General features: G+C 42.0%; 1 protein-coding gene across 8 annotated transcripts in view; it reads left to right on the forward strand.

Moving 5' to 3' along the window:
• Ptk2 (protein tyrosine kinase 2) overlaps positions 1-27,132 on the forward strand; it is a 201,261-nt gene that overhangs the window by 104,927 nt on the left and 69,202 nt on the right. For all 8 annotated transcript variants that reach the window (XM_048358854.1, XM_048358863.1, XM_048358853.1 and 5 more), the window contains 6 exons: positions 3,335-3,475; positions 4,211-4,288; positions 9,478-9,585; positions 12,857-12,974; positions 20,347-20,377; positions 23,599-23,651. In XM_048358854.1, the coding sequence (XP_048214811.1) occupies positions 3,335-3,475; positions 4,211-4,288; positions 9,478-9,585; positions 12,857-12,974; positions 20,347-20,377; positions 23,599-23,651 (529 nt within the window). The remainder of the gene's footprint in view (positions 1-3,334; positions 3,476-4,210; positions 4,289-9,477; positions 9,586-12,856; positions 12,975-20,346; positions 20,378-23,598; positions 23,652-27,132) is intronic.

Here is a 27,132-nt window from a genome sequence, read left to right on the forward strand (position 1 = left end):
AAAGTGAAGTGTCCATTGTAAAATAGAGCTAGATTTTATTCACTCATTTGGAGAGTCTGGTTATGATAGAGTATGCACCTCTACACATGCAGTTGAGTTTCAGCTGTTGAGTCTTCTCAGAGGGGGTGACATAACAAAGCTGTCTCCCACCCAGAAGGACCTTACCTACGTTCCAAGGAGTGAGATGAGCCTGTGGAATGTGACAGTCATTTCTGGTGCAATTTTGTGTTTGTCACAAAGCCTGTGGAAAAATTCACACTGCCTGGACTTATACCCCAGCCCTTCTACCCCTGCCTGCTGCCCTAACCTTTCTAAGTCTTTGTTGACCAGCCTAGGAAAACCAGTATCTGCTGTTCAGGTGTCACGATGGAGACATGGAGTTCATTCCTGGGAGGTCTGAAGATGACTTTCCAGATATCATTTCGTATGTGTGTTTGAATCCGCACCACCCAACAGTGCACCTACAGCATTGCCACAGGGCTCTTTTTCCTACTGCTCTAAGGTTCTAGAGAACAATGCATGCTCAATTCTTCAATGTATTCCTGATGCCAAAGCATGGGGTAGAAGTTCCCTAGTGCATTTGTTCTGGACCCAGGTGGAGTGGATCTACTTATTGTTTCTATTTAGCAAATTCCAGAATACTGTATTGTGCAGTTATGATGAAAGAACTGTCTTAGTGGACAACTGAAGATAATATTCAAATCTCCACATTTGTAATATTTTTTACTAGTGGACAGTCAGATGTGCATAGGTGGATTTAGTGAGTGATTTTAAAGCCTAGAGGTAGAACAACTATTAAATGCAGTAAGAGCCAGCCCTGTGATGAGAGAATGACTTTTTCAGTTCAACAGAGAATCCTATGCATTTTATAGCTGAACCCTACTGACCTAGACCCCATTCACTTCAAATTAGGAATCTGATCTAAAACCATAAGTAATCTTTCTTTTAAGAGCTTTAATTCTCTCATTTTGCCCTTTGCAGTAATCCCATCAAAACCCCAGCCATGGTTACCAGCTGTTGGCTAGCCTACCTGGTGTGGCCCTCTCTTCTGACTACCTGATTGGCAGGTGCTGTCTCTATATATAACTCAGTTGATGACTTGGGCCTTCTACTTGGTCTGTTGCAGTGATTTTACTAGTCTTCCTGCTTTTACTCTTGCACACTCTGCTATCATCTATGCAAGAGTGGATTTGTGCTTTAGAGGCTGTGATAGGTGTTTTAGAAGCATGTGTTTAGAACACAGATCACATGCCTCTAGAAACCATGCAGTGTCCTGCCCTTGGTAACTAAATGCACACCTTCCATGTATCTTTCTCTCTGCTGTACTTCACCTTCCACTCTGAACTTTCTCATGTCAGTAGCAGCATCCCTCCTTATATACTCCTTTCTGACCCACAGCTCCTGTATTCCCATCTCTCAAGCCCAGTAATCCTCTGATTCCAGGATTTCCCAACCATTCCAACAGGCCATCACGATGCCCCATGACCGTATTGGATGAAAACTCCTCCTGATCTCATACTCCTGGCGGGCTCTCCACCACCCCACTACTCAGCCTGCTCCTTCCACAGTTTTTCTATGTCAGTCCATTGCCAGCGTTTACACAACAGCATCTCCTCTTAGTTCTCTTTCCAAAGTGAAACCAGAGTCTGACCACTTCTCATTCCCTTTCCACTTCTTTGTTTGTGCCAACTGTCACTTCCTGCCTGGCTTGTTGGTGAGCCTCTTAATCTTTCCTGTTCCCTTCCTGTTGGTGGCACATAGCATCCCTATTAAAACTTAAGTTGCTGGACATAAGTGGTTCATGCCTATAATCCTAGCTTCTCAGGTGGCTGAGATCTGAGAGTTGTGGTTTGAAGCCAGCCTGGGCAGGAGCGTTCATGAGACTCTTATCTCAAATTAACCACCAAAAAGCTAAAAGTGGAACTATGGCTCTAGTGGTTGAGTGCTAGCCTGGAGTGAAAAAGCTTGAGACTGTGCCCAGGCCCTGAGTCAAGCCCCAGGACCAACATAAATTAAGCAATCAAGTGTCACTCCACTGCTCCAAGCTGCCTGGACTTCTCATAAGCAGGGTATGAACTGAGTTCATACTGTAGCCCCATTTCTCAACCTTTCCATGTGGTTATTACCCCCTGGCCTCTGCAGCTGCCTCATAACCTACACACCTACCTGAGGCTTGCTATCTAGGAACATTTGTTCCTCTGTGCAGGTGTTTGTGTGTGAAAACAGAACACTCAAATGAGCAAAAGAAGACTGGAGGCCAGGCACTAGTGGCTCACCTTTCTAATCCTAGCTGCTCAGGAGGCTGAGATCTGAGGATCACATTTTGAAGCCAGCCAGGTCAGGAAAATCCATGAGACTCTTATGTCCAATTAACCAGCATACAGCCAGAAGTGGAGGTGTGGCTTAAGGGGTATAGCACTATAGCTTTGAGCAAAAAAGCTCAGGGACAGGACCCAGGTCCTGCATGCAAACTCCAGGATCAGCACACACATACAAGAATAGTGGAGCAGAGGCTACTGGTAATTCACTACAGGCTAAAAATCCATAATTATTTTCCCATTATATGTACATGCTAGGCCCTCACCAGGCCCAGACATCTGTATGAGGCCCATTGTATGCTCTCCTTACGACATCTGTTTCGTACACACAGACTACACTATTATCTCTCTTGGACACCAGTAAGATGTGGACTATAAGGTCAGTGAATTAGTCCCACAAAAGAGTTTTTAAGCTGCAGAGTATCAATTAAGAAAATAGATACCTTGATTTGTATACATCATATACTACTGAACATGGCTCTTCAGTGAATCTTCTTGTTGCTGAATATCTGCATTGTTTTCTGTCATTTCTAAAGCACAGAGTCCTGGGATTTCACTTTCTAGGTCAGAGGTTGGGATTTTAAAGTTTATGATTCATACTGCCTTCTGAGAGGCATATTGGTTTGTACCTTGACAGTAGAACCTGTGAGAAGCTGTATGCCTTTGACCTTCTGCACCATGTACATCTGTGGCACATGGTTAATGCCTGACTTGTTGTAAATGCAGATTATTGCTTTAACAAGGTTCTGTCAAAATACAACTCTATTCCGCTGAACTACATACTTAGAAGTGGTTAAGATGGAAAGAAGTAGTTAAGATGGTATGTGTATTTTACCACAATTACAATAAATAAAGCTTTGATAAAATACAGGACAAATATAGTTTTAGTAATGTAAATGGTAGGTAGTATTAAGTAAGCAGTGGGTAAGAAAAAGATCTTGCGGTTATTGCTGTGACTTTTAGTATTAGCTGACCCTAAGATTTTTTTTCTTTTTTTTTGTGTTTTTATCATGCAGGCCAAAACACTAAGAAAACTGATACAACAAACGTTTAGACAGTTTGCCAACCTTAATAGAGAAGAAAGTATTCTGAAGTTCTTTGAGATCCTTTCTCCTGTGTATCGATATGACAAAGAATGTTTCAAGTGTGCTCTTGGGGTAAGTATGCTTTTTCTTGTCCATGTGTACTTAAATTTCTAGTTTAAAAAAGATGCTGTTTTTCTGTTTGTTTTTTTTTCTTTTTTCTGCACCTGCCCTGTGCCTGTGGCTTAATAATAAACCTAGGTCCTGGGCACTGTCTCTGAGCTTTTTTTGCTCCAAGTTAGCACTCTACTACTTGAGCCACAGCTTCACTATTGGCTGGTAATTGGAGAGAAGAGTCTTATGGAATTCTCCTGCTAGAACTGGCTTCAAACTGTGATTCTAGATCTCAACCTCCTGAATAGCTAGGATTAACGACATTAAGCCATTGCTGCCTGGCTAGGAAAATTCACTTACCATACTGGTAAGAGATGACTACTGTTTTGTCATTTTATAGTGAGGAAAAGTGCAAAAAAAATGTATCAACATGAGAGTAAATAAACCTTTTAAAACAGCATGCCTTTGTTTATAGTTTTTTTTTCTCCTAATTCCAGCTTGTCGATCAATGCATTTCTCCAAAGAGGTGATTTGTTCTTTTAGAATAACTTTACAGGGAAACATTGGCATCCAAGTGCTGAAATGACACCAATATATCTCTGTCGAGACAATCTTACTTGGTTAGATAATAACAACGCCTCTCCCCCTAAGTGCTTTGGACTTTTAATATCTCCATAGCTCTTGATCTAAAGTCTTTGTGTTTTTTCTTCTTTTTTCTCTTTTTTGCATGGTCCTCACCTGTTTGACCTTCCAAAGTCAAGCTGGATTATTTCAGTGGAACTGGCAATTGGCCCAGAAGAAGGGATCAGCTACCTGACAGACAAGGGTTGCAATGTAAGTCTGCTCTGGTGACGGCTCTTAAACTTGCTGGAGATAGAATCCTTGGGGTAAGGGGGGGGGGGGTGCTCCTCTTCAATGACATAATTCTCCAGATAACCCTTTTCCTTGCATAGTGCTTCTTGCTTAGGGCTGATAGGTGGCATGATACCCAGAGTCTAGCTGAAAGATTCTTGAGAATTCCTTAGTCTTGGGAAGAAATGAATCACATGAGTCATATTTATATGGTAGACCAAGAAGAGACTATTCCAGTTTATCTGGAGAGATAGTTTGTTTATGATTTTTAAATATGTATGTATGTATGTGTATATATCTTTTTTTCTGGTTATAATTCTTTTTTTCATTTTATTTTTTTATTGTCAAAGTGATGTACAGAGAGGTTACAGTTTCATACGTTAGGCATTGGATACATTTCTTGTACTATTTGTTACCTCCTCCCTCATTTCCCCCTCCTCCTTCCCCCTTCCTTCTCCCCCCATGAGTTGTTCAGTTGGTTTATACCAAACAGTTTTGCAAGCTAAAATATGGAACCAACCCAGATGCCCCTCAGTAGACGAATGGATCAGGAAAATGTGGTACATATATACACAATGGAATTTTATGCCTCTATCAGAAAGAATGACATTGCCCCATTCCTAAGGAAATGGAAGGACTTGGAAAAAATTATACTAAGTAAAGTGAGCCAAATCCAAAGAAACATGGACTCTATGGTTTACCTCATAGGGAATAATTAGCACAGGTTTAGGCTAGTCACAGAAAAGGATCACAAGAGCCCAATAGCTATGCCCTTATGAATGCATAAGATAATGCTAAGTGAAATGAACTCCATGTTATGGAAACGACTGCTTTATCACTGTTGTAATTATTTTCAACATGCTATGTGTAACTGTAGCTTCTATTATTGATGATCTTCTTGTATCCCCTTCCTGTGGTTGTACCTGCACTATCTCTGTATCTTATCTGAGTACATTGGAAACTGTGTATACTGGTATTAGAACTAGGAAAGTGAAAGGGAATACTAAAATCGAGAGACACAGGATAAAAAGTGTGTATATCTTTATATATAGTTTTTACTGTGTTCTGTATATAATTTTGAGTATATTTATAATGGTTGTTATCCTTTGTAACAGCCTCTTGAGACTATTTCCAGAAGAAGAAGAAAATTGTTTTCATCCATTTAAAAATCCTCAAAATCCCGACTGTCCTTACTTTACTGAGGAAAATGACCATCTGAGGGAAATTTGTGTCTTGTCCCCTGCAACCAGTCCAGCTCGCAGGCTCCCTCTACTGTTCTTTCTTGAAAATGCTGGCTTTCTCCCAAGTGCTCCTGTTTCATGCTTGCAGCATAAACAGTCGATGAGCACTGTCTTATTCCTGGCCCTGCCCAGAGGCTTGCAATACAGCATGGAGCTAAGCAGACAGCAGCACCTCCCTCAATGTGGCTTATAGTCAGGAATGCAGAGAAATATGGAACATAGCATGCCATGTGATGATGATATGTACTCCTGCTTGCACAAGTGCTCAGGCAGCACTAATTTGAGGAGTCTTTCCCAGACTCTCTCTAGTAAATGTGCTTTTCCATTTAACTTTCTGATTAAGATTTCTGTCCATATGTGCAATTTTGGATAAATATGACCAAACAATATCTTTTTTTAAAAATGCCTACTTTTCCATGTGCACACTTTGGCTTCCATTCCCACTCTGCTTGGCTCCTCCCTGACCTCCCTCCCTCCTCCTCCTTCCCCTCCTCATTCCCCCCTTCCCTGGCTCCCACTCCATCCATGCTCACATGTAAATGACCCAGCAACTGTTGTGTGATTTCTCCACACTTTTTTTTTTTCCAGTCCTGGGCCTTGAACTCAGGGTCTGAGCACTGTCCCTGGCTTCTTTTTGCTCAATGCTAGCACTCTGCCACTTGAGCCACAGCGCCACTTCTGGCCATTTTCTATATATGTGGTGCTGGGGAATTGAACCCAGGTATTCCCAGCCCCCATTCTAGAGGTTTCTGTGAGTTGTGAGTCAGCTCTGAATTAACTGCCTGCATCTTGTACATTATTTTGCTACTGACACTTTCTTGTCTTTTTTCTTATCAACTTGTCTGTTCACATGTATGTCCAGTTTTTTAGTATGTTTTTCTTCGTACTTCAGACATCACATTGGATGTTAATTTTATTTTTTTTTTGTCTTTGTTTCTTTGCTAGTCCTGGGCCTTGAACTCAGGGCCTGAGCACTGTCCCTGGCTTCTTTTTGCTCAAGGCTAACACTCTGCCACTTGAGCCACAGCGCCACTTCTGGCCATTCTCTATATATGTGGTGCTGAGGAATCGAACCCAGGGCTTCATGTATATGAGGCAAGCACTCTTCCACAAGGCCACATTCCCAGCCCAGATGTTAATTTTAAACAGACCAGTCTCAGAACTCCTGAAGCCCCTCCTGCCCTCCTGCACCCTACTGGTACTACGTTCTTGACGTCAGCACCATGGGTCCACTTCCAGTGAGTGCTGTTGAGTCACTAGACATTCACCCAAGGAAACAAGATGGATTTTGACCACTGCCTCCCCCTCTCGCCACCCCCCCCATCCTCTTCCTCATCTCACACTATTACCTAACCTCAGACTGTATGTGTGTCTACATTTCCAAGGAAAACATGATAAGAAATTTAGGAGAAAGCAGAAAAGGACATCTTTATAACTTTGACCTGAGCAATGATTCCCACTGCCCCCCCTCTCTATCTCACTGGGGTTTGAACTCAGGAGATTCTGTAAATAGGAAATAAAAAGTGTGAACTTAATGCAAATTTTAATATATTGGACTACATTGAAATAAGAAACTTCTAGCTTTCTTGAGATAAAATTCTCAAGGATTTGTTTGGGCTAAGTCCAAACTTCAGTTCTCAGATCTCAGCCTTCTGAGTACCTAAGATTATAGGTGTGCGCCACCAGTGCCAGGTTTTCATGAATTTATTCAACCTGTTGTTTTCTTTTTTCCCTTGTTCTGATGTTATTCCTTAAGGTTAGTCGCATACTTCTTTTTTTTTCATCACTTTCCTGTACTTCTTGTACAGAATGACTTCCAGTTGTCTACTCTCAAAATTATTGGGGGCTGGGAATGGGGCTTAGCAGTAGAGTGCTTACCTAGCATGCCTGAAGCCCTGGGTTCAATTCCTCAGCACCACATAAACAAAAAAAGCTAGAAATGGCGCTGTGCTAGCCTTGAGCAAACAGAAGCCAGGGACAGTGCTCAGGCCCTGACTCCCAAGCCACAGGACTGTTGCGACACCCCCTCCCCCCGCCCCACCCCCCCCACGCCAAAAAAAAAAAAAAATCAATAAGGAGATATACTCAACTAAAAAGCCTTCTAGTGTTTTTGTTGTTGTTTTTTGCTGTCGTGGGGCTTGAACTCTGGGCCTGAGTGCTGTTCTTGAACTCTGCAGCAGCTAATGCTCTGCCACTTGAGCCACAGAGCCACTTCTGGCTTTCTTGTGGTTAATTGGAGATCAGAGTCTCTTGGACTTGCCTGCCTGGACTAGCTTTGAACCTTGATCCTCAGATCTCAGCCTCCTGAATAGCTAGGATTACAGGTGTGAGCCACCAGTGCCCAGCTTCTTCTAGTGTGTTTTGATGAGCAGTTAGAAATCAAGAGATTGTTTTGAAGTTATATGTTGGTTGATAATATAGTCTGTAATACTAATTTTAGGATAAAAGGACTTTAAGAAGTAGCTGTTACAGGTGTGGCTTAGGTTGTAGAGTACCAGCCAATGAGTGAAAAGCAAGCATTAAGATACCAAGTTGGAGTCCTGGGCTCAGACAGAAAAAAAAAAAATAGCTGTTACAGAAAGGAAAGGGTTGAGAAGGATTACCATTCACTCTGAATGCTTTTTACCGAAGTGGGGAGTCTGGTGGCAGAATGTATCTTGACTGTGATAGGTTTGCCTTTTTCCCATATGGTCCAGTTATGTAGGCCACTATGCACGTGTCTGAGTTCCAGGGAGATGTCAGGGCTGGCGATGGCCTAGATACAGTCAATCAGCAGCAGCGAAGGTTCAGGGCTCCCCATAAAAATTCCCCTTTATAGTGTTAGTAGGGGAGAAGCCAGTAAGGGAAGCTGTGACAAGGGATCGAGTGGATAGGATGGCCTGGCCTGGAGGCCAGAAGAAGAAAGTTTGCAGAGGCTTGGACTGCTGAAGCTTAGCACCTAGAGCACGTCAGGCGGCCCCCAGAACTGAGGTACCCCTGAAAGTGAAGGAAGAGTGTCAGGTAGAAGCCCCTTTCTGAAGGGCAGGTCCAGCTCAGTCCCAGTGTTGTCCTTGGTCCTCTGTGGGATAGGGAGGCGCTAATTCCTGTATTAAGAGTTAGAAGGCAGCCTTAACCAAGCTAATTGCTTTGAAGGAACATGGGAAACGAGCACTCGCAGAGTGATTTTCATCATGAAACACAAGTAGGATTGAAGGCACAGGTTTATTTTCTTCTAGAGAGAAAAAATAGCATGTAGTCTTTAGAAAAAGTCTATCTGAATGTCTTCAGATCCAGTCTATGTGGGAAGGGGCCTTTTATGTGAAGGTGGTTGTTGTTGGTTGTGGGACTTGAACTCAGATCCTGGGCACTGTCCCTGAACTTCTTTGCTCAAGGCTAGCCCTCTACCATTTTAGTCACAGCTTCACTTCCAGTTTTTGAGTGGTTAATTGAACATAAGACTCTCACAGAGATTTTTCTGCATGAGCTGGCTTTGAACTGTAATCCTCAGATCTCAACCTCCTAAGTATATAGGATTACAGGCATGAGCCATCTGTGACTGGCTTGGAAGGGGCCTTTGGATACTTGCTGTCAAACTTCAGAGCTTTAGTAAATTTCAGAAAGAATCCTGCTCAATGAAGAATCTGCAGAAATGGGAAGAGAATATCCACTGTTTTCCCTTTTCCTCTCCCCATCCCCTTCCCCTTTCCTTTTTTCTCTCTACCTTTTCCTCCGCCACTCTAGCCCTCCTTTTGTGGGAGCTGTATTTCTGCCAAACAGCTCTTTAAAAACCCAGGAGATGATTGTACAACAGCTTCTCTGTGGCCTGCTTGGAGAATCCAGTCTAGAATGGGCTGGCTATTGGAACCTGGGAAATTTCACAGAACAGTTAACAGGACCAGTGAAATGAGGCATTTATCTGTGACCTAAGCATTTTATCTTTTCTTCCCAAAGCCCACACATCTGGCTGATTTCAACCAAGTGCAGACCATTCAGTATTCAAACAGTGAAGACAAGGACAGAAAAGGAATGCTGCAGCTCAAAATCGCAGGTGCACCCGAGGTAAGGGAATCCTGCACATCACCAAGGGGGGAAGCTGAAGAGTGCTGACATTTCAGAAATTAAACTTCGGTGAGGCAGTACTATGGTTTGAATTAAGCCTATTAAGGAGATACTGTACTGCTTGAACCGTGTCTCTGGCTCCTTTTTTGCTGTGCTTTTGTTGTTGTTTTGTTTGTTTGTTTGTTTTACCTTGCTCTGGTCATTACTGTTGGCAGTATTAGGATTGAACTCAGAGTCTAATGCTTGCTGTACAGACACTCTACTGCTGATCTATCCTTCTACCTCATTTTTTGCTTTTTGATTTTTGAGATTATTTGCCACTCCCTCTGCAGGCTAATGCCTGGACCAAGATCCATCCATTGTTCAGACTTCTCATCATGGCTGTGATGTGAGGCGCGTGCCACCATATCTAGCGTCATAGTGTTGAAATGGAGTCTCCAGACTCCCATCTCTGCCTGGGCTGGCCAGGAGTCTTCATCCTCCCAATCTTAACCCCTCACATAGCTCAGGATGACAAGTATATGCAACTGCACCCAGCTATTGATTGAGAAGGGGTCTCACAAACTTTTCTGTCAGAGTTTGCCTCCATCTATGATCCTCTCATTCTCGGCTTTCCAAGTAGCTAGAATTACAGGCAAGAGCTGCCAGCTCCCCAGTTGGGCTAATTAGTTTTGAGATAGGATCTCCTCTTGTGCCTGGTCTTACACACCTGGACTGTGATCCTCTTTACACTTCCCACCATAGCTGGCTTGACAGATGTGTGTCACCACATCTAGCCTTTTCTGTTGAAATAGGGTCTTGTGAACTTTTTTGCCCAGGCTGGGCTTGAACCACTGTCCTACCAATCTCAGCCCTCAGCATATCTGGGATGAGAGATGTGTGCACCTATGCAAATAAGTTTTTTAAGATAAGTTGACAATTTCATGAATTGTCAAAATCAGAATTTTCTCATATATCTAAGGATTACATTATGAGTAATAATTAGTGTTCTCAGAAATATGGCAAGAGACAGATTTTTTAAACCAAGAACATTATTGTACAGATGGTTCTTAGGAAATAGGAAGGAAATCATCTTGTTGAATTATATGTACATGTTCACTGAGCTCTGCTATTTCCTCAACTGTGTTGTCTGGGAGGTTCTCTGGGCAATAACCCTCAATAATAGCAGCAGTGGTGCATGCTTATGGTCACATGATATGGCCAAGTGAAGTGACAACTTCACTACATTGTGGTTAACCACATTTTGTAGAGGAAGACCATGCTGTGGATGTGGTCATGACTGTGATCATGGAATTCACACTCTAGCAGTCTGGAGCCAAAGACTGTGCCCTCAATCACTGTGCAGCAAAAGCAAAAAGTAGCTGTGTGCTGGTGGCTCATACCTGTAATCTACTAGGTATTCAGGAGGCTGAGATCTGAGAATTGCAGTTCAAATCCAGCCCAGGCAGGAAAGCCCATGACATCTTATCTCCAATTAACCAGCAAAAAAGCCAGAAGTGGAATTATGGCTCAAGTAGTAGAGCACTAGCCATGAGCAAAGAGGCTCAGGGACAGCACCCCAGGCTCTGAGTTCAAGGGCCAGTACTGGCAAAATAAAGCAATAAATAGGGTCAGACATGGGGTACACACCTGTAGGCCTCAGGAGGGTGAGACAGGAGAGTCTTGAATTCAAAGCCAGCTTGAGCTACATAATGAGTTCTATGCCAACCTGGCATACATAGACCCTCAAAAACAACAACAGGTAGAACAAACAGGAAAGAAAAAAAAAAGCCTCACATAATTTGCTTCTTTCCAGAAGCTAGACAAAGCGTATTCCTATGGAGCAATCAGGCATTGTGTGGCACACAGTTTTGCACATTTGAAGCAGTTTGTCTGCTGCTCTTCTCTGTTGCAGCCCTGCTCACTTGGGCTGCTTTGACACTGCCCTGCCGGTGATCTTGTAAGCTTAGTGACAGATACCTGAGCCTCTGGGACGTCTCTTGATTCAGCAATCAGCAAATATTACCATATGACATTGAAAACATGTTGTAAATTGAAATTTCCTGAAGAAGTCTCAGTAATGAGTTAGGACTTGGTTTTCAAGTTTGATTTTAGGGAGGTTGGTGAGGAAGGTCTCATCATGTTGCCTAGGCTAGCCTGGAACTCACAATCCTTCTGCCTCTGTTGCCCAAATGCTGGGATAACAGGCATGTGCCACTACACTCAGCTTCTCCTCTCATTTTATTGTCCCTCAAATAACATTTAGGGTGATGCAAGTCAGATAAGTCGTTCATATAAGAAGTTATGAACAACCACATGATTAAGGGCATTCCTGTATGTCTCTCTCACAGCACATAAGAGATTGATCACATAGAACATGTGTGATATCAAGAGTGGTGTTTAAGCCTCTGGGAAGAACGTGTTGTATGTTTAAAATAATGAAAATGTTTACCACTTTTCCACTTGAAAAACTGTGATGGTTGATAAAAATGACACTAGTCTCACTTCTAAAACAAATGGTGCCTTAGCTTACCGAGTATCTAAATTCTCCTCTTGGAGTGTTTAAGAAAGGCTGGGGGGCTGGGAATATGGCCTAGTGGCAAGAGAGCTCGCCTCGTATACATGAAGCCCTGGGTTCGATTCTCCAGCACCACATATCTAGAAAACGGCCAGAAGTGGCGCTGTGGCTCAAGTGGCAGAGTGCTAGCCTTGAGCAAAAAGGAAGCCAGGGACAGTGCTCAGGCCCTGTGTCCAAGCCCTAGGACTGGCAAAAAAAAAAAAAAAGCAAAAGAAAGGCTGGACATTCTGAGGAAAGTATTGCTTCTACCTTCTTTTCTTCTAGAAGTGAGCCTCAGGGCTGAGAATATGGCCTAGTGGCAAGAGTGTTTGCCTCGTATACATGAAGCCCTGGGTTCAATTCCCTAGCACCACATATATAGAAAACGGCCACAGATGATGCTGTGGCTCAAGTGGCAGAGTGCTTGAGCAAAAAAGCCAGGGGCCGTGCTCAGGCCCTGAGTCTATGGCCCAGGACTGACCAAAAAAAAAAAAAAAAAAAAGTGAGCCCCAGTTTAAATGACTTCCCTCTGGATTTGTCTTCTATTAAATTTTCTAGGAATAATGCCCTTAAATACCCAACTTCCTGTTTCCCTCCAATCCTGAATCCTGACAAATCTTGTCTCATTCCCATTCCTCTGTTTCCAAGTATTAGTAGGAGTCTGATGTCATAGCACAGCTGTCCCTTTGATACTGCAAGAACAATAATGTCTCTTTCTTGATCTGTTCCATTTAGCCTCTGACAGTGACAGCACCATCCCTAACTATTGCAGAGAACATGGCTGACCTGATCGACGGCTACTGCCGGCTGGTAAACGGAGCAACACAGTCCTTCATCATCAGACCCCAGAAAGGTGAGGTTCTGTTTCTGTTCCTGCCTGCCAGCTCTTTGTGTGAAAGATTAGGTCATTTTACCTCCAGCAGCCTGTTCTGCACTTTAGTAACAGCATAAATGTGAAGGCCTGCTGAGTTCCTGAGCCGTGTTATCTAAATGCTTGTTATCAAGTGGGGAAGAGGTATCAATGATTCAGGTCACACAGGCCAAGGCCAGGCTCAAACTGAGCACAGAGACAACCTTGCCTTTATTCACAATACCGTGTGCTTCAAAAATATATATAGTTTCATTGTTACTAAGGTATTTTACAGTGGGGTTATAAGTCAGGTAATAAATACATTTTTTTAGACAGTACCCCTCTTTCCTTCACTTTCCAAAATACCATGTTTTGAGCAGCCTACTTAGAGTACTTGCTAATATATCATTCTTGGTTTGAAATAAACTTATGAGATCATATTGAGTTTTAAAATAGTGTCTTTAGTAATTTGTATTAAGTAAAGTCTCTTCTCTATATAAAGCTTAGAATAATCAAAGAACAAAATTAATTCTAAGTCATCATGTGAAATCAAAATTTTGAGTGAGTAAATAGCCTAGAATATGGCCGTGTCATTTCAGAAGTGAGGAGGACTTGGAAGCCTAGAGCAAGGATGTTCCGGAGGACCTGAAGTCATGAAATAATCAAAAAAGCATTCAGGCAGTGGGGAACAGGAAAGGCCTGGGCATGGAGTCCACTGCTTGAAGTTTCACATTGCAAGCCCACTGTGCTGCTATGTTTAAATTAAAGCCTGGCTCTCTGTTTGCAGCTTTGCCCTCCATAAAGTAAAGAGTGGCGCTTGTTTTTGTAGGACAGAGGGTTTTGTGAATAGAAAAGATTGGAACTGATGGTAGCAGGGCCCAAATTCAGTGATTATTGTTTCCAGTGATACTACCAGTAGTGATGTGATGTATCTACCTTGACTTAGGAATCCTCATGTATAGACAAGGTATGGTACCTAGCTTGCAGGGTTGGTAGATGTGTTCTAAACAGTAACCACTGTGACAGGTGGTCCTTCTGTCATGACATTGGCCTTCATTGCTCAAGCCCCGTCCAGCACAAACCTCAGTGATGTCTTAGATGGTATGTGTCCAAACAAGCCGATGTAAGTGAAATGGTGACCAGAGGAAAAGGCCACAAGAATACAGGTGCCAAGAAATGTTCCCATGGCCTAAGTATGAAACTGTAACCCCTCCGTACATCACTTTGACAATAAATAACTAATTTTTTTTTTAAAGAGCACAGGTGCCTACCTCCCCAGAAGGGAAGTGCTCTTGTGAGAGCAGGTCTAAAGATAGTGGTGTGTTGTGGGTGTGTATACTAGTGTGACCCTTTCTTAAAAAGGTGGTGATAATGTCATGCTCTGTATACAAGAGCTAGAGCCACAGCCCAGGTGTGCTCCTCAGACATCTTTGCATGAAGCCAGGGTGTGGTACATCTAGAAGTGTTTTTCCTAGGAAGGTCACACTAGAAATGCCTGTTTGTGTGTGGGTTTCCTAAAATGTATATTTTTGTTGGTTTTCTTTATATGAATTATTATTGAAGTTGCCTTCAGGAATATCTGAAGCTTCCTTTGCAGTCTGTATAGCCATAAGCATTTGAGTTTTTGCTTCATGCCTTAAACAGGAGAAAGCTAGTTTAAAAAAAAATAAATGTTTCAGAATTCCTTCACAAAAGAGTGCTTTTGCAGCAGATGTTAACTATGGCATATTGCTTGTCTGCATTTAGTAAATAATTCCATTCTAACCAAAGTATCCTTTATCAGTATGTTTGTGTGCATATTTAATACATGTTAACATCTCACACCAGACGGGAAGCACTGAGCCATATCAGGGCTAATGCTCACTGTATTTCCATACTGATTTCATGGCCACTTAACTTTCTGCTCCTTAGGGAAAGTCAGTGTAAGAGTTCCACTTAGACGGAAGAGCAGTGAAGTACTTGTCATGAAAACCTCAGCACTGGTTGCTGCCAGCTTTTTCCTGTGTCTAGAGGAGTTGTACTTGATAGCTATTTTATTCTGAATTGCAGCATATTTATGTATTGCATGACCTTTTTTTCCATGTCGTGCTGGGAATCAGACCTAGGGCTTTGTGCGTGATAGGCAAACACTTTATCATTGAGCTATATCCTCAGCCCTACTTTTTTTTTAGTACAGCTAAGTATTGTAGTAGAGTGGAATATTAAAGACATTCAAAAGTATAAAACAGTGAAACAAAATTTAGTTTCTTCATAGCCTCTTTTTCCTACAAATAAAATGTTTTAGGGAAACAATGAGTATATTTTCAAAAATTTCAAAAATTTTGGACTCTTATTGAGGTTATTTCAGTATAGGGTAGGGAAGGGAGAATACCAAAGTTGGAACTCTGGAACTCATATCTGCTAGGTAGGCACTATTCTTCTTGAACTACATCCCAACCTCTTCTGCTTCCGTGTTTTTGTGTTGTTGTTGTTGTTTTTTTGTGGTCCTGGGCCTTGAACTCAGGGCCTGGGCTCTTCCCCTGAGCCTCTCTGTGCTGAAGGCTTGCACTCTGCTACTTGAGCCACAGTACCATTTCTGGCTTTTTCTGAGTAGTTTATTGGAGATGAGTCTCATGGACTTGCCTGCCTGGGCTGGCTTTGAACCATGATCCTAAGATCTCAGCCTCCTGAGGAGCTAGGATTACAGGCTTGAGCCCCCAGTACCAGGCTTGCTTCACTTACTTTTAAAATAAAAGTAAGATCTCAAGTTTTTACCTAGGCTACCCTCTGACCACAATCCCCCACCCCACCCCCACCTTCCCATGTCCCTCTTGTAGCTGGGGTTACAGACATACCATCATGCTGAGCTTACTTGTTGGCATGGGGTCTCTAACTTTTTACCTAGGCTGACCTCAAACTGATCATTCCAATCTTTACTTCCTGAGTAGCTCTGATTGCAGGGATGTGTCATCACACCGAGCCAAATACAGGGTACTTAAATATATGAACAATTAAAATTATTCTAAGTTCTTTAAAAAGTACTTTTTATTGAAGTGTTGTTGTTGTTGTTTTTTAATTACTCCTGGGCTGGGGATATGGCCTAGTCGTAGAGTGCTTGCCTTGTACATGAAGCCCTGGGTCTAATTCCCAGCACCACATATACAGAAAATGGCCTGAAGTGGCACTGTGGCTCAAGTGGCAGAGTGCTAGCCTTGAGCAAAAAGAAGCCAGGGACAGTGTTCAGGCTGACAGTGCTCAGCTCAGTTCAAGCTCCACAACTGGCAAAACAAACAAACAAAAACACAAAGAAATGATAGTCTAGGTGAAATTGAGGAGAAGGGAAGACATTGTATGACAGGAAATAGACTCATTGCTTGACTCATGTCATTGTAATCCCTCTGTATATCACTTTTATAATAATGATAAAGTAAAATTAAAAAAAAAGAAATGGCATGCCAGGCACTGGTGGCATATACCTGTGATCCTAGCTTCTCAGGAGGCTGATATCTGAGGATCATGGTTGGAAGCAAGCCATGCAGGAAAGTCTGTAAGACTCTTATCTCCAGTTAACCAGCAAAAAGCCAGAAGTGAAACTGTGGCTCATGTGGTAAAGTGCTAGCCTTCAGTGTAAAATTTTTTAAGAAGATCAGGGACAGCCCCTAGGCCCAGAGTTCAAGCCCCAGGACTGGCACCAAAAGATAAATATGTTAGGAGATACATAGTCTGTCTTAAACACTATTCAATGTATACATGTATTGAAACATCACATGGTATCCAATAGATAGAGTTTTTATGTATCAGTTAAAACTAAATTTGAAAATACCAGAAAAAATTTTCAAAGAAAATTAAATAAAATTAAATGTGTTTCTACAAAAGTATCTACAAATGGTTCTTTTCTGATAAAGTATTTTATTTTTATTTATTTATTTTTTGCCAGTCCTGGGCCTTGGACTCAGGGCCTGAGCACTGTTTCTGGCTTCTTTTTGTTCAAGGCTAGCACTCTACCACTTGAGCCACAACGCCACTTCTGGCCGTTTTCTGTTTATGTGGTGCTGGGGAATCGAACCCAGAGCTTCATGTATACAAGGCAATCACTCTTGCCACTAGGCCATATCCCCAGTCCTGATAAAGTATTTTAAATGAAACCTGTATATTACAAACCTGTTTAGTAGTTCTCTCAGTAAGTCTCATGTGAATTCTGAGCTTTCTCCCATTCCATCATTGCTATAGATTTATAAAATTCTGTTACAGATGATATTGGTTGATAGAAAATATGGTTAAAGTTACGAGCCAAATGTCCTGAATAAAGTGTTGATATATGACATTGGTCCTCAGCTCTTGGATCTTCGTACCTGTCTTTCTCATAATCACTTTTGCCATATAGTAAATTGTGCTCAAAGGAGTTTAACATAGAGTCATAACTCCACCATCTGCTTTGGTTTTCACCCCCTGGAAGGATTTCAGTATAGCACAAAACTCATGAAGAGGAATGCAAAATTGATAGATTTTCTTACATATGATTAAAGTACTTCCTGTAGCCAGGTACCACTGTGCTCACACCTATGCTACCACTATTGGGGACACTGAAACCCGGTGGATTGAGACTCAAAGCCAGCAAGGGCAGAAAAGTCCTAAAGACTTTATCTCAAATTAATCAGAAAAAAACTGGGCTAAAGGTATGGATCAAGTGGTGGAGCACCAGCTGAGCAGGAAAGTTGAGTGAACGTGAGCCCCTGAGACCCTGCCCTGGTATTGTCAAAGAAACAAAACAAAACCAACAAAAACTTGGTTTAGTAAAAGAAGATGACATGGAATGGGGGAACAGAGTCTTGTTATTTGACAGGGTCTTCTGTGTAGCCTAAGCTGGCTACATGATCATCCTGTCTCAGCCTCCCAAGGGCTAGGATTTAAGAGTGTAGTGTTCCAGAAGATACTAAATATTTTAAAAAGCTGTGACAGAGAGCTAAAGTGTTTATGTCAAACACAATACATTTAAAATCTATTTTCAAATATTCTTCCAGCTGAATGAATAAAATATACCCCAATATGTGAATAGTTCTTCTTAGAGGGATGGGCATGAAAATGTCTGATAAGCATATACTAAACAAGATAGGTACCTGCTGTCCTTTAGGTGTATCAAGGTGTTTGCACAATTATGGAGCAGCAGCAGTCACTCTGCAAAGCCATTCAGGAACGTTTAACTATACAGCTTTCCTGAAAGCTGTTGAGTATTCTTTGCCATCAGCATGTCTTCTCTGACGCATGTTCAGGATGGAAATTAATAAATAAACAAGGAGCACACATAGCTGTTGAGAATTATACAGTGTTACAATGTTTTAGCTATATGTGCATGTGTGTATACGTGTGTGCATGTCTGTGCGTGTGAGAGAAAGAGAGAAAGAAAATATGTTCAGCAAATAGTATGGAAAGGTGAGTGGTCACTTAGGCAGTGAGTAGGTATAGGATCAGAACTGTCCTGAGCAGGGACAGTTTACCTGTTGAACTATTTTCTCATATTCACTTCCTTTTATTTAGATTTGCTTCAATGAGTCAGTGCTAATGTGTCCTTGAAGACCAGTAGAGAAAGTTGTATTTGCAAATTTAAAAGTCTTCATTCTAAAAATCAAATCAAATAAAAATATAATATATATCCTTAGTCTTACTAGAATGTGTTCAGAGACATAAGATACATTCATGAGTGACTGCTACTCATGATTGATTGAAGTGGTTATTGAAAAATAATTCCAAGAGCCAGATCCTCAGGAGGCTGAGATCTATGTGTATTGTGGTTCAAAGCCAGCCCATGGCAGCAAAGTCCATGAGTCTCTTACCTTTAGTGACCAAAAAGCCAGAAGTGGATCTGTGATTCAAGTATTGGAATACCAGTGTTGGGGTTCTGGACACCCCCCTTCTCCCCCCACGGGGAGAATGGTAACCACAAACTCTATGAAAGAACACCCAGCCTGGCCCTCCGCCAGCGGAAGGCCAAAGGCGTGCTCACATGGGCAAACGCTAAGTTGAGGACGGGTTGCTGAAGCTTCCCCTCCCCCCAGTTCCCCCCACAAGTTACCGAGGGCGGAGGCGAAAAGGAAGGCATCAGGGACACGCTGCGGTGGTGAAAAGCGTCTCAAAGACTTTAATATGGAAGGGCACTTATATAGAAGTAATGGCGGGAAAGAAAGGGGGCTGGCCAAAGGGTCAGTCATAGGCTAGGGGTCACGTTCATCAAGTGACATCACGAAACTTCCCTTTGTGGGCGGGACAATCCCATCATGGTGGCACACACGTGTTCACCTCCCAAGGGGTAGAGGTCAGAAGGTGGGAGGGACTTCTATTGTCCCAAGGCTGGTGGAAGGGCAGTCTTTCCCAGGCCATAATAATCCCCAACATACCAGCCTTAAGGGGAAAAGCTCAGGGACAGTACCCTGAGTTCAAGCCTCAGGACCAGCCCCAAAACTTAAAGGGGAAAAAAAAAAAAAGAAAGAAAACTCCCAGAATTGAGCACTGTGGTTAATGTCAATATTGTGTGGCCCACCATTCTACAAATTTACTTTCCTGGGATCATGCAGTGTTTTACCACCTTATTTACTACCTTTTTCTGTCCATGCCCAGCTACTCAGGAATTCCATACTGTGCACAAATGGAGTGACTACTTTTTTTCCTCAGAGGAAATAAAAGTTCCAACAGAAGATAGCTACTAGAAATCACTCTAGTGTGTCATGAAATAAATCACATGTGTGTCACATGTTATTTTAATTGACAGTGTTGGGAGTAAAAAGATGGTAGTAGATTTCAAGGATGTAATAAACCAATCATAGCCTTTTTTTCTGTTATTCTGAGCTTGGATTTTGTGGTGTGAATTGGTTGTTTTGCTTGAATGTTATGTGTTCAGAAGGTCAAGTCACAAAATCTGGACTAGGTGTCTGTATTTGACTGTGTTCATAGTGTGTTGTCTAAGACGCACAGTGTTCCCTGCAAGTGTAATGGCATCCATTTTATAGTAAATCTGTTTTTGGAGAGAGTAAATCACTTGAAGGCCCAAGCTGATTTATGTCTTCCTCACTACATTGGTCAGAGGGCTGCCTCAGTGTCAGGTGCCCTAGAGATGTTAGGGATAGCACTGGGCAGTTTGCAGCAGTGTGGTACAATTCTTTAGTCTTTTACATCAGTTTTATTATGATTTGGCAGCACATTTTAAATAACGTATACCCAACTATTTGTATTTGTTGTGAATATTGGAAATAAAACTATGAAAGCCTTAGATAGAAACTGAGATTACTTCAAGGGGTTATTGCTAAAATATTAAATTAAGGCTTATTCTTATCTGATTAGACACATAATCTTTTCAAAAGGAATACAAGGATCCTCATATCTTTTTTCTTCTTTTTCCTCCCAGAAGGTGAACGGGCATTGCCATCAATACCAAAGTAAGTGCTAATTTGTACAAAAGTTGTATTTTAAGTTTGATAAGGAAGGTAAAGAATAGTCATAGCAATGCAGATACTGTGTTACCAAGCATTCACTTTAGGACTAGGAATGTGGCTCAAGTTGTACGGTGCCTGCCTAGCAAGCTCACTGAGAGCATCCCAAATGTATATCATTACCACAGATCTTCATAGAAGCCTAGATAGGTGCTGCTCAAGATATTTTGCAGTTAGGAAAATTGAAGAATCATAGTTTGGGGTGATATTCTTACCTTTTGATATTACAAGTTTCATAATAGCTGTGCTAATCTATAAAACAAAAAAGAAGTCAAAAGTAATGCTATAAACTTCATGCTATTTCTTCTGAATTTTCAGCCAGTGTGCCTGAAACTGGGGCTAAGATATAAAAGTTGAAATTTAGCCATTCCCATGTTCAAGCAAGGAAACAGAAGCAGGAAGAGCGATGTGGGAAGCACACTCAGGGTGCTCCTGAGTAGAAATCGATACAGCGGCCTTAGTGAATAATGTCATGTATTTATAATCCCACCTGCTGGGGAGGTAACAGCAACAGGAATACAGTCCAAGGCCAGGCCAGGCAACAGAGCTAAACCTTATCTCAGAAACAAAGTATGTGTGAAATAGAGCACTTACCTAGCATGTGTGGGTCCTTGCTTTCAGTCTTCAATACTCTGAGGAAGGGGGTTACTATCAAAACTGGGCTCATTTTTGTCACTTTCTCTACCTTCGTATGTACTGTCTTCCTGTGTTCTTCTCCTTCCTCCTTAGAAAGGTGTGTGTGCGTGTATGTTGCGTGCCAGCTCGGGATTGAATTCAAGGCATTGGACTCTCAGCTATTTCACTCACAGCTAGTACTCTACCATCTGAGCCATGCCTCCACTTTTGCTTTTTCTGATTACTTAGAGATAAGTGTCTCTGATTTGTCTACCTGGGCTGACTCTGAATTTGATCCTTAGATCTTAGCCTCCTGAGTAGCTACAATTATAGACAAGAGCTATTGGTGCCCAGCTTTTCTCTTGTGTTCTTAATAATTATTGTCATCAGGACCACCTGGGCCCCATAGTTCTGTAGGACTCTGAAGCTTGCGTACACAGTAGCAATTTATTCAGCAAAGGGCAAGGATGTGGGATGAAGTCTGAAGAAGCCAAGAGGTTTCTAAATCCTCTTTCCCAATGGAGTCCCACTGGATGCACTTGAAGCCCTCAGCACTAAATAGGTACAGATGTATGAAGGATTGGTGCCAGGGGTTTTACAAGGACTGGTCCCATTGTGCACCCTGTGACTAATGTACATCAAGACCAGGCTCCCAGAGGAAAGCAGGAGCCCAGTATGAGCCATGTTGTGTGTGAGCACTGTCAGCCCGGGAAGCCACTCGTCCCAGGAACAAGGGGATAGTGGGAGGTCTCCTGAACTCCAGGTCCCCAGGCCCACAATTGACACTGTGGAGTGTCAACTCATGTTTGTACAGTTCCTGCCAAACCCTCCTGTCTAGCTCTGTCCATCACTCTGTCCCTTCTTTAACACTATAGTTTAAGGAAAAGTCCGTTGTAAGTAAAGTTGTCACCTGACGCTATGCTCTTCAGATGGCTTGCAGGAGCCTACTGTTCTGTTCACATCTCTTACCTCAGCTGCTGTTGTTGTTTTTGGGGTGTGGGACTTGTTTTTAAACAAACTTTTGATCCTTCTCCCTCAGCTTCCTGAGCTCTGGGATTCTGGGCATGAAGGACCACACTTGGTAGTAACCGCAGTTTGTGCCACTTGTCACTCTCTTGCTCCGTTGACTTTTTCAGTCTTTCCCCGCAGTGCTTTTCCAGTGTCCTTCCCTGCATAGCACTCTGTCTACCACCTCTTCCTTTACCTAAATCCAGCTCATCATCCAGGCTTCTTCCATTACTTCATCTGGAATCCTGGACCCCAAGCCAGGAAGATTTCCAGTTGCATTTCTCTAGACCGTCTTCTTAATATTCTCACTTCTGAAAATGATCTCATACCCTCCATTGGATAGACTACTCTGCCACTGTAAAGCTTCAGTGCAACTCCCGTGAAGTTGTAAACCTGAAGTTGGCAAGATCTGTCTGAACCTGGTCAGTGTAGCAGAGCTGTGAGGGAGAGGGAAGGAGCACTGCAGTGGGAAGGAACCACCGTCAACAGTGATCACTGATTGTCACTGAAGTCTTGTTTGTCAGGCCAGGAACTCATGCTTGCTTAGAGGATCGTCAGTTGTGGAACGCAAAGGAATGATTTTGAGGGCCAAGGTACACAAGAATCATAGACATCCTATCTAAAAATAGGAAAAGGCCTGCAGTTAGAAGGGGTTAATAAAACACTACAAAAGCTGAACACAATTTGTGTCAGTCCTGGGGCTTGAATTCAGGACCTGGGAGCTGTCCTTGAACTTTTTTTGTTTTGTGATCGAGGCTAGCACTCTACCACTTTGAGTCAGAGCTCCACTTCAGTTTTTCAGTGGTTAATTGGGGATAGGAGTCTCACAGACATTCTTGCCTGGGCTGCCTTCCAACCGTGATCCTCTGATCTCAGTCTCCTAAGTAGCTAGGATTACAGGTGTGAGCCAGCAACACACAGCGAAAAGCACTTTTAACATTCAGTATTTCCTAGACAAAATTCTTTACTCTAGCAAACTTCCCATTTTCCCATGCTGTGGGCCTGGAATAGCTCTTTGGTGAAAAGTCCAACATAACTGACATCGTAAAAGGCTATGGGATTCTTTTATCTACTGTGCTGCTTTCTAAAACATTTAAACTCTGATTGCATTTTTTAATAGTTGCCAAAAGTTTTAGCCAAATATTTTATGTGGGTAAAACATGAATGTTTTTGAGTTATTTAATGAATAACCAAATGCATTAAGGTTACCTTTTCAGTCTGTAAATAATACTGTAAATGCAAGTCTTGACTTTTTTAATATACTGTAAATTCAAGAATGACTTGTCATACAAAGTGCTCTTAGTATGTTTTAAAGAAAATAATTTAGTTCTAGGTGTGTGGGTTTTTTACCCCCATAACTTTTAGGAATGAAAGCAATCTACCTTAGGAAGTAGAATCAACTTTTTTTTATTAAAACAAACCACTGTCTAAAACATAATCTCTGGAAAATAGCACTGGCCTAATCTAAGGTAGTTCCCTACTTGATGAGACTGGTGGTTTGGTCCTGGGAAGGGCAGTACTTACCTTTCTTACGTCTGTTTCAGGTTGGCCAACAGTGAAAAGCAAGGTGTTCGGACACACACGGTCTCTGTGTCAGGTAAGGGACTTGAAGTCTTTGCAGAACAAGCTGTGAGAGGTAGAATTGTCATGGACAGTCCTCTGTCCATGCCTCATGTCCATGCTGATTGCTTCATTCTAGAGTAGCTTACAAAAATCTTTGCATGATTTTACCATCTTTAAGTAGTTTCAAATATGGCTCATAGATTTTATTTAGATGAGACATATATAAAATGCCAGATTATTCACCAGGCTATATAGAATTTCAAGTTACTTTAAAAAAAATTTATTGTACAGAGAGGTTACAGTTACATACATAAGTTAGTGAGTACGTTTCTTGTCAAACTTGTTACCTCCTCCCTCATTTTTCTCCCACCCTCCCTCCTCCCCTCAAGTTACTTTTTAGTTTAAATGTCATGTTAGTCATACTTAGAATGAAATTTTTAACTTTTGAAATTGGTATTATACATTATGTTTAATTCAGCAGGCTTTAACAAAATGTGCCTCATTTATTTATTGTTTCTTAAAGTTCAAGAAATACGGAACCATTTGAAACAGGCTTAAGTCTTTGACAACTAACGTAAGATGGTGTTTGCATTTTCTTATATAGTTCAGATACTAACGTAAGCTTTCTTTTAACTAAATGCTGGCACAGTGAGTTCAGTATACTTTTTAGTATGTTTTCAAACTATATGTGCTTTGTTTTCCATCTAAATATATTAAAGATGGAGAAAAGGGAGTATCAGGAGAAAGCATCTCCTAAAGGCCCAAGCTGGATATCTACTGGGCTGTTTATTTGCACACATATGTCCACATATGTGTCTGTATTCATATATCATCTGTTCTCGGATATATTTTATATATATGTATGTTGATATATATGTATCTATGTGTGTGTATACATATACACAAACACTTTTGTTTTTCAGTCATGGGGCTTGAACTCAGGGCCTGATTGCTGTCTCTGAGCTTTTTGGCTCAAGGCTAACATTCACTTTGAACCACAGTGCCACTTCCAGCTTTCTCGTAGTTAATTGGAGATAAGGGTCTCACAGACTTTCCTACCTGGATTGGCTTTGAACTGTTTTTCTCAGATCTCAGCCTCCTGAGTAGCTAGGATTGCAAGCATGAGCTACTGCTGACTGGCATTGAATATATCTTTTATAAACATACAAGTCATATTTTTAAAGTAATACTTTCTACATACCTTTTGTATCTGACTTAGCATAGACTTGATTCCTGGCTTTTCGTGTTTTTTTTTTTTTTTTCTTTTCATTTAGTTTGGTGGTTTTTGTATGTGTGCCAGTCCTGGGGCTTGAAGTCAGGGCCTGGGTACTGTTCTTCGGGTTCTACCCTCCCCGCCCCACCCCCACCCCAAGATTAGCATTCTACCACTTGAGCCACATCTCCATTTCCGGTTTTGTTGTTTGTTTGTTTGGTTGGTTGGGTTTTTTTGTGGCTAATTGGGAGATGAGTCCCATGGATTTTCCTGCTGGGGTTGGCTTCAAACTGCAGTCCTTAGATCTCAGCCTCCTGAGTAGCTAGGATTACAGGCATCAGCCTCCCACACCTGGCTGTGTTTGTTTTGAGTAATTTTTTTCTTCTGAAATATATTGCCTTGTTGATACTGGGTTTTTCTTTAATTATTATTTTTTTTGGTACTGGGCCTCAGGCTTGACATCAGGGTCTGAGCACTCTACCTGAGCTTTGTTTTTCAAGACTAGCATTCTACCACTTGAGCCACAGCTCCACATCTAGTATATTGGTGGTTAATTGGAAATGAGTCTCAAAGACTGTTCTGTTTGGGCTGGCTTTGAACTGCTATCCTTAGATCTCAGTCTCCCAAGTAGCTAAGACTATAGGAATGAACTACAGGCACCCAACCTAATTCTATTTTTTGGCGTCCCACATGAAATGTAACTGTTTTTGTTGTGCACAAGTCTTTCACAGGCCCTTTCTTCAGAAGTGTGCTTGTAGTTTACACACATGGCAGAAGCACTGCCATGGAATAATTGCCTAAGGAGTCGTTGTTTGCTTCCTCCCAGTAGAAAGAAGCTCTTGGTGCTGAAGCTAATCTGACTAGCATCGGGTTGCTGCACATTCTCTGAGCCTAGCCCAGGGTTTAGAGAGTAGCCCCAGGCTTCTGGAAGGGGTAATGGTGCCCAGTGTTTGTGCTTGTTTGGTCTATAGTGGACACAGGTACATGCTTGACGGACTCACCAGACCCTCCTATAGCTTATGCTCTGGGGGACACATGCTTCCACGTCTCACAGTGGGAGGCCAGAGGAGAAAAGCAGCCACCGGACCTCTGGGCTGGTTTGCAGAAGAGGTGAGGTTTGAGTGGTACTGCAGTCCATCATTGCCCAATCCTGAAAGCAACTTGGCGGACAAGCCCAGGGATTGGTGACAGCCCTAGTTGTGTACTTGCCACTTGTACCCCTCACAGGTACCCCAGGCAAGTGAACGAACCGAAACCTCCTTCTGGGCTCAGGAGCACTGTTGCTAGCGTCTGTATTCAGGTGGTATACATAGGACCCTGTAGACCTCGTCCCTCTGTCTTACTAATCTTTCTTCATCAGCATCCTCCATTCTTCATGTACAGCCCTCCCCAATTTTTTCAGCAGCTGGTGATCTTCAAAGCGCTGTGTTTTTCCTTCCCAGCCAACCCTTCCTTGCTGCCCCCACCTGCCCCTCGTTTCCATCCCATTTCAGAAGCACATAAAGTAGAAGTGCCTTCTAATGCACACTATGAGGAGTCACTGTGTTCGTGGTTCTCTGTTATGTTCCATGTTCTTTTGCATGGATTAACCATGTCCTTACAACAGACTGATGAGTTAATTTACTAGGCAGATGCCACTACGCTTAGAGAAATTATGTAATTATCTTGTAGTTAAATAGCTAGCAAAACATGTCTGTCTTCAACCCTTAATTTCTAATCTTTAATCATTATTTTAAAAACTTGTAAATAACATCAATATCCAGTCAGTGACCAAAATTTTCTGCCTTGTTTTTTTATTTGGTTTTGTTTTAATAAAAGTGAGACACAAGTAATGTTCATTGAATTTCCTTCCTGCCTTGCCTCTGTTGTCATATATGCCTCCCTGTTTATCCGTTGGTGATGGTGGTACTTACCCTGTAGTTCCTGTGTTCTAGATTTGGCTGGTTTTATCTCTGTGACAGTAGTTGGCTTAACCTATTTATCTTTGACTCCTTTATTTCTTGTCTGCTGTTGTTAGGAACCAGAGAAGTTTGGCACAGTCTAGACTTGATGACTTTTACTCCCTGCAAGAACACTTTACTTCCTAGATGATGTACACCAATCAGGTTGGGTGACATTAATATAGATCAGAGGGTTGGAGTCTGTTCAGCCCTGATCCATTGAATGTAACATTTCTACTGAATGGTTTCAGCAGCTTTTGACATAAATGCCTAGCTTTCACTTTCGGCTGTAAAGATAAGGGAGGCCTGACAAGTCCCAAAGGAAGCCTGTCATGTTTCCTGTCTTTGGCAGGAATATTTCT

This window comes from Perognathus longimembris, chromosome 12 (assembly GCF_023159225.1).
Source record: "Perognathus longimembris pacificus isolate PPM17 chromosome 12, ASM2315922v1, whole genome shotgun sequence".
Taxonomy (NCBI): domain Eukaryota; kingdom Metazoa; phylum Chordata; class Mammalia; order Rodentia; family Heteromyidae; genus Perognathus; species Perognathus longimembris.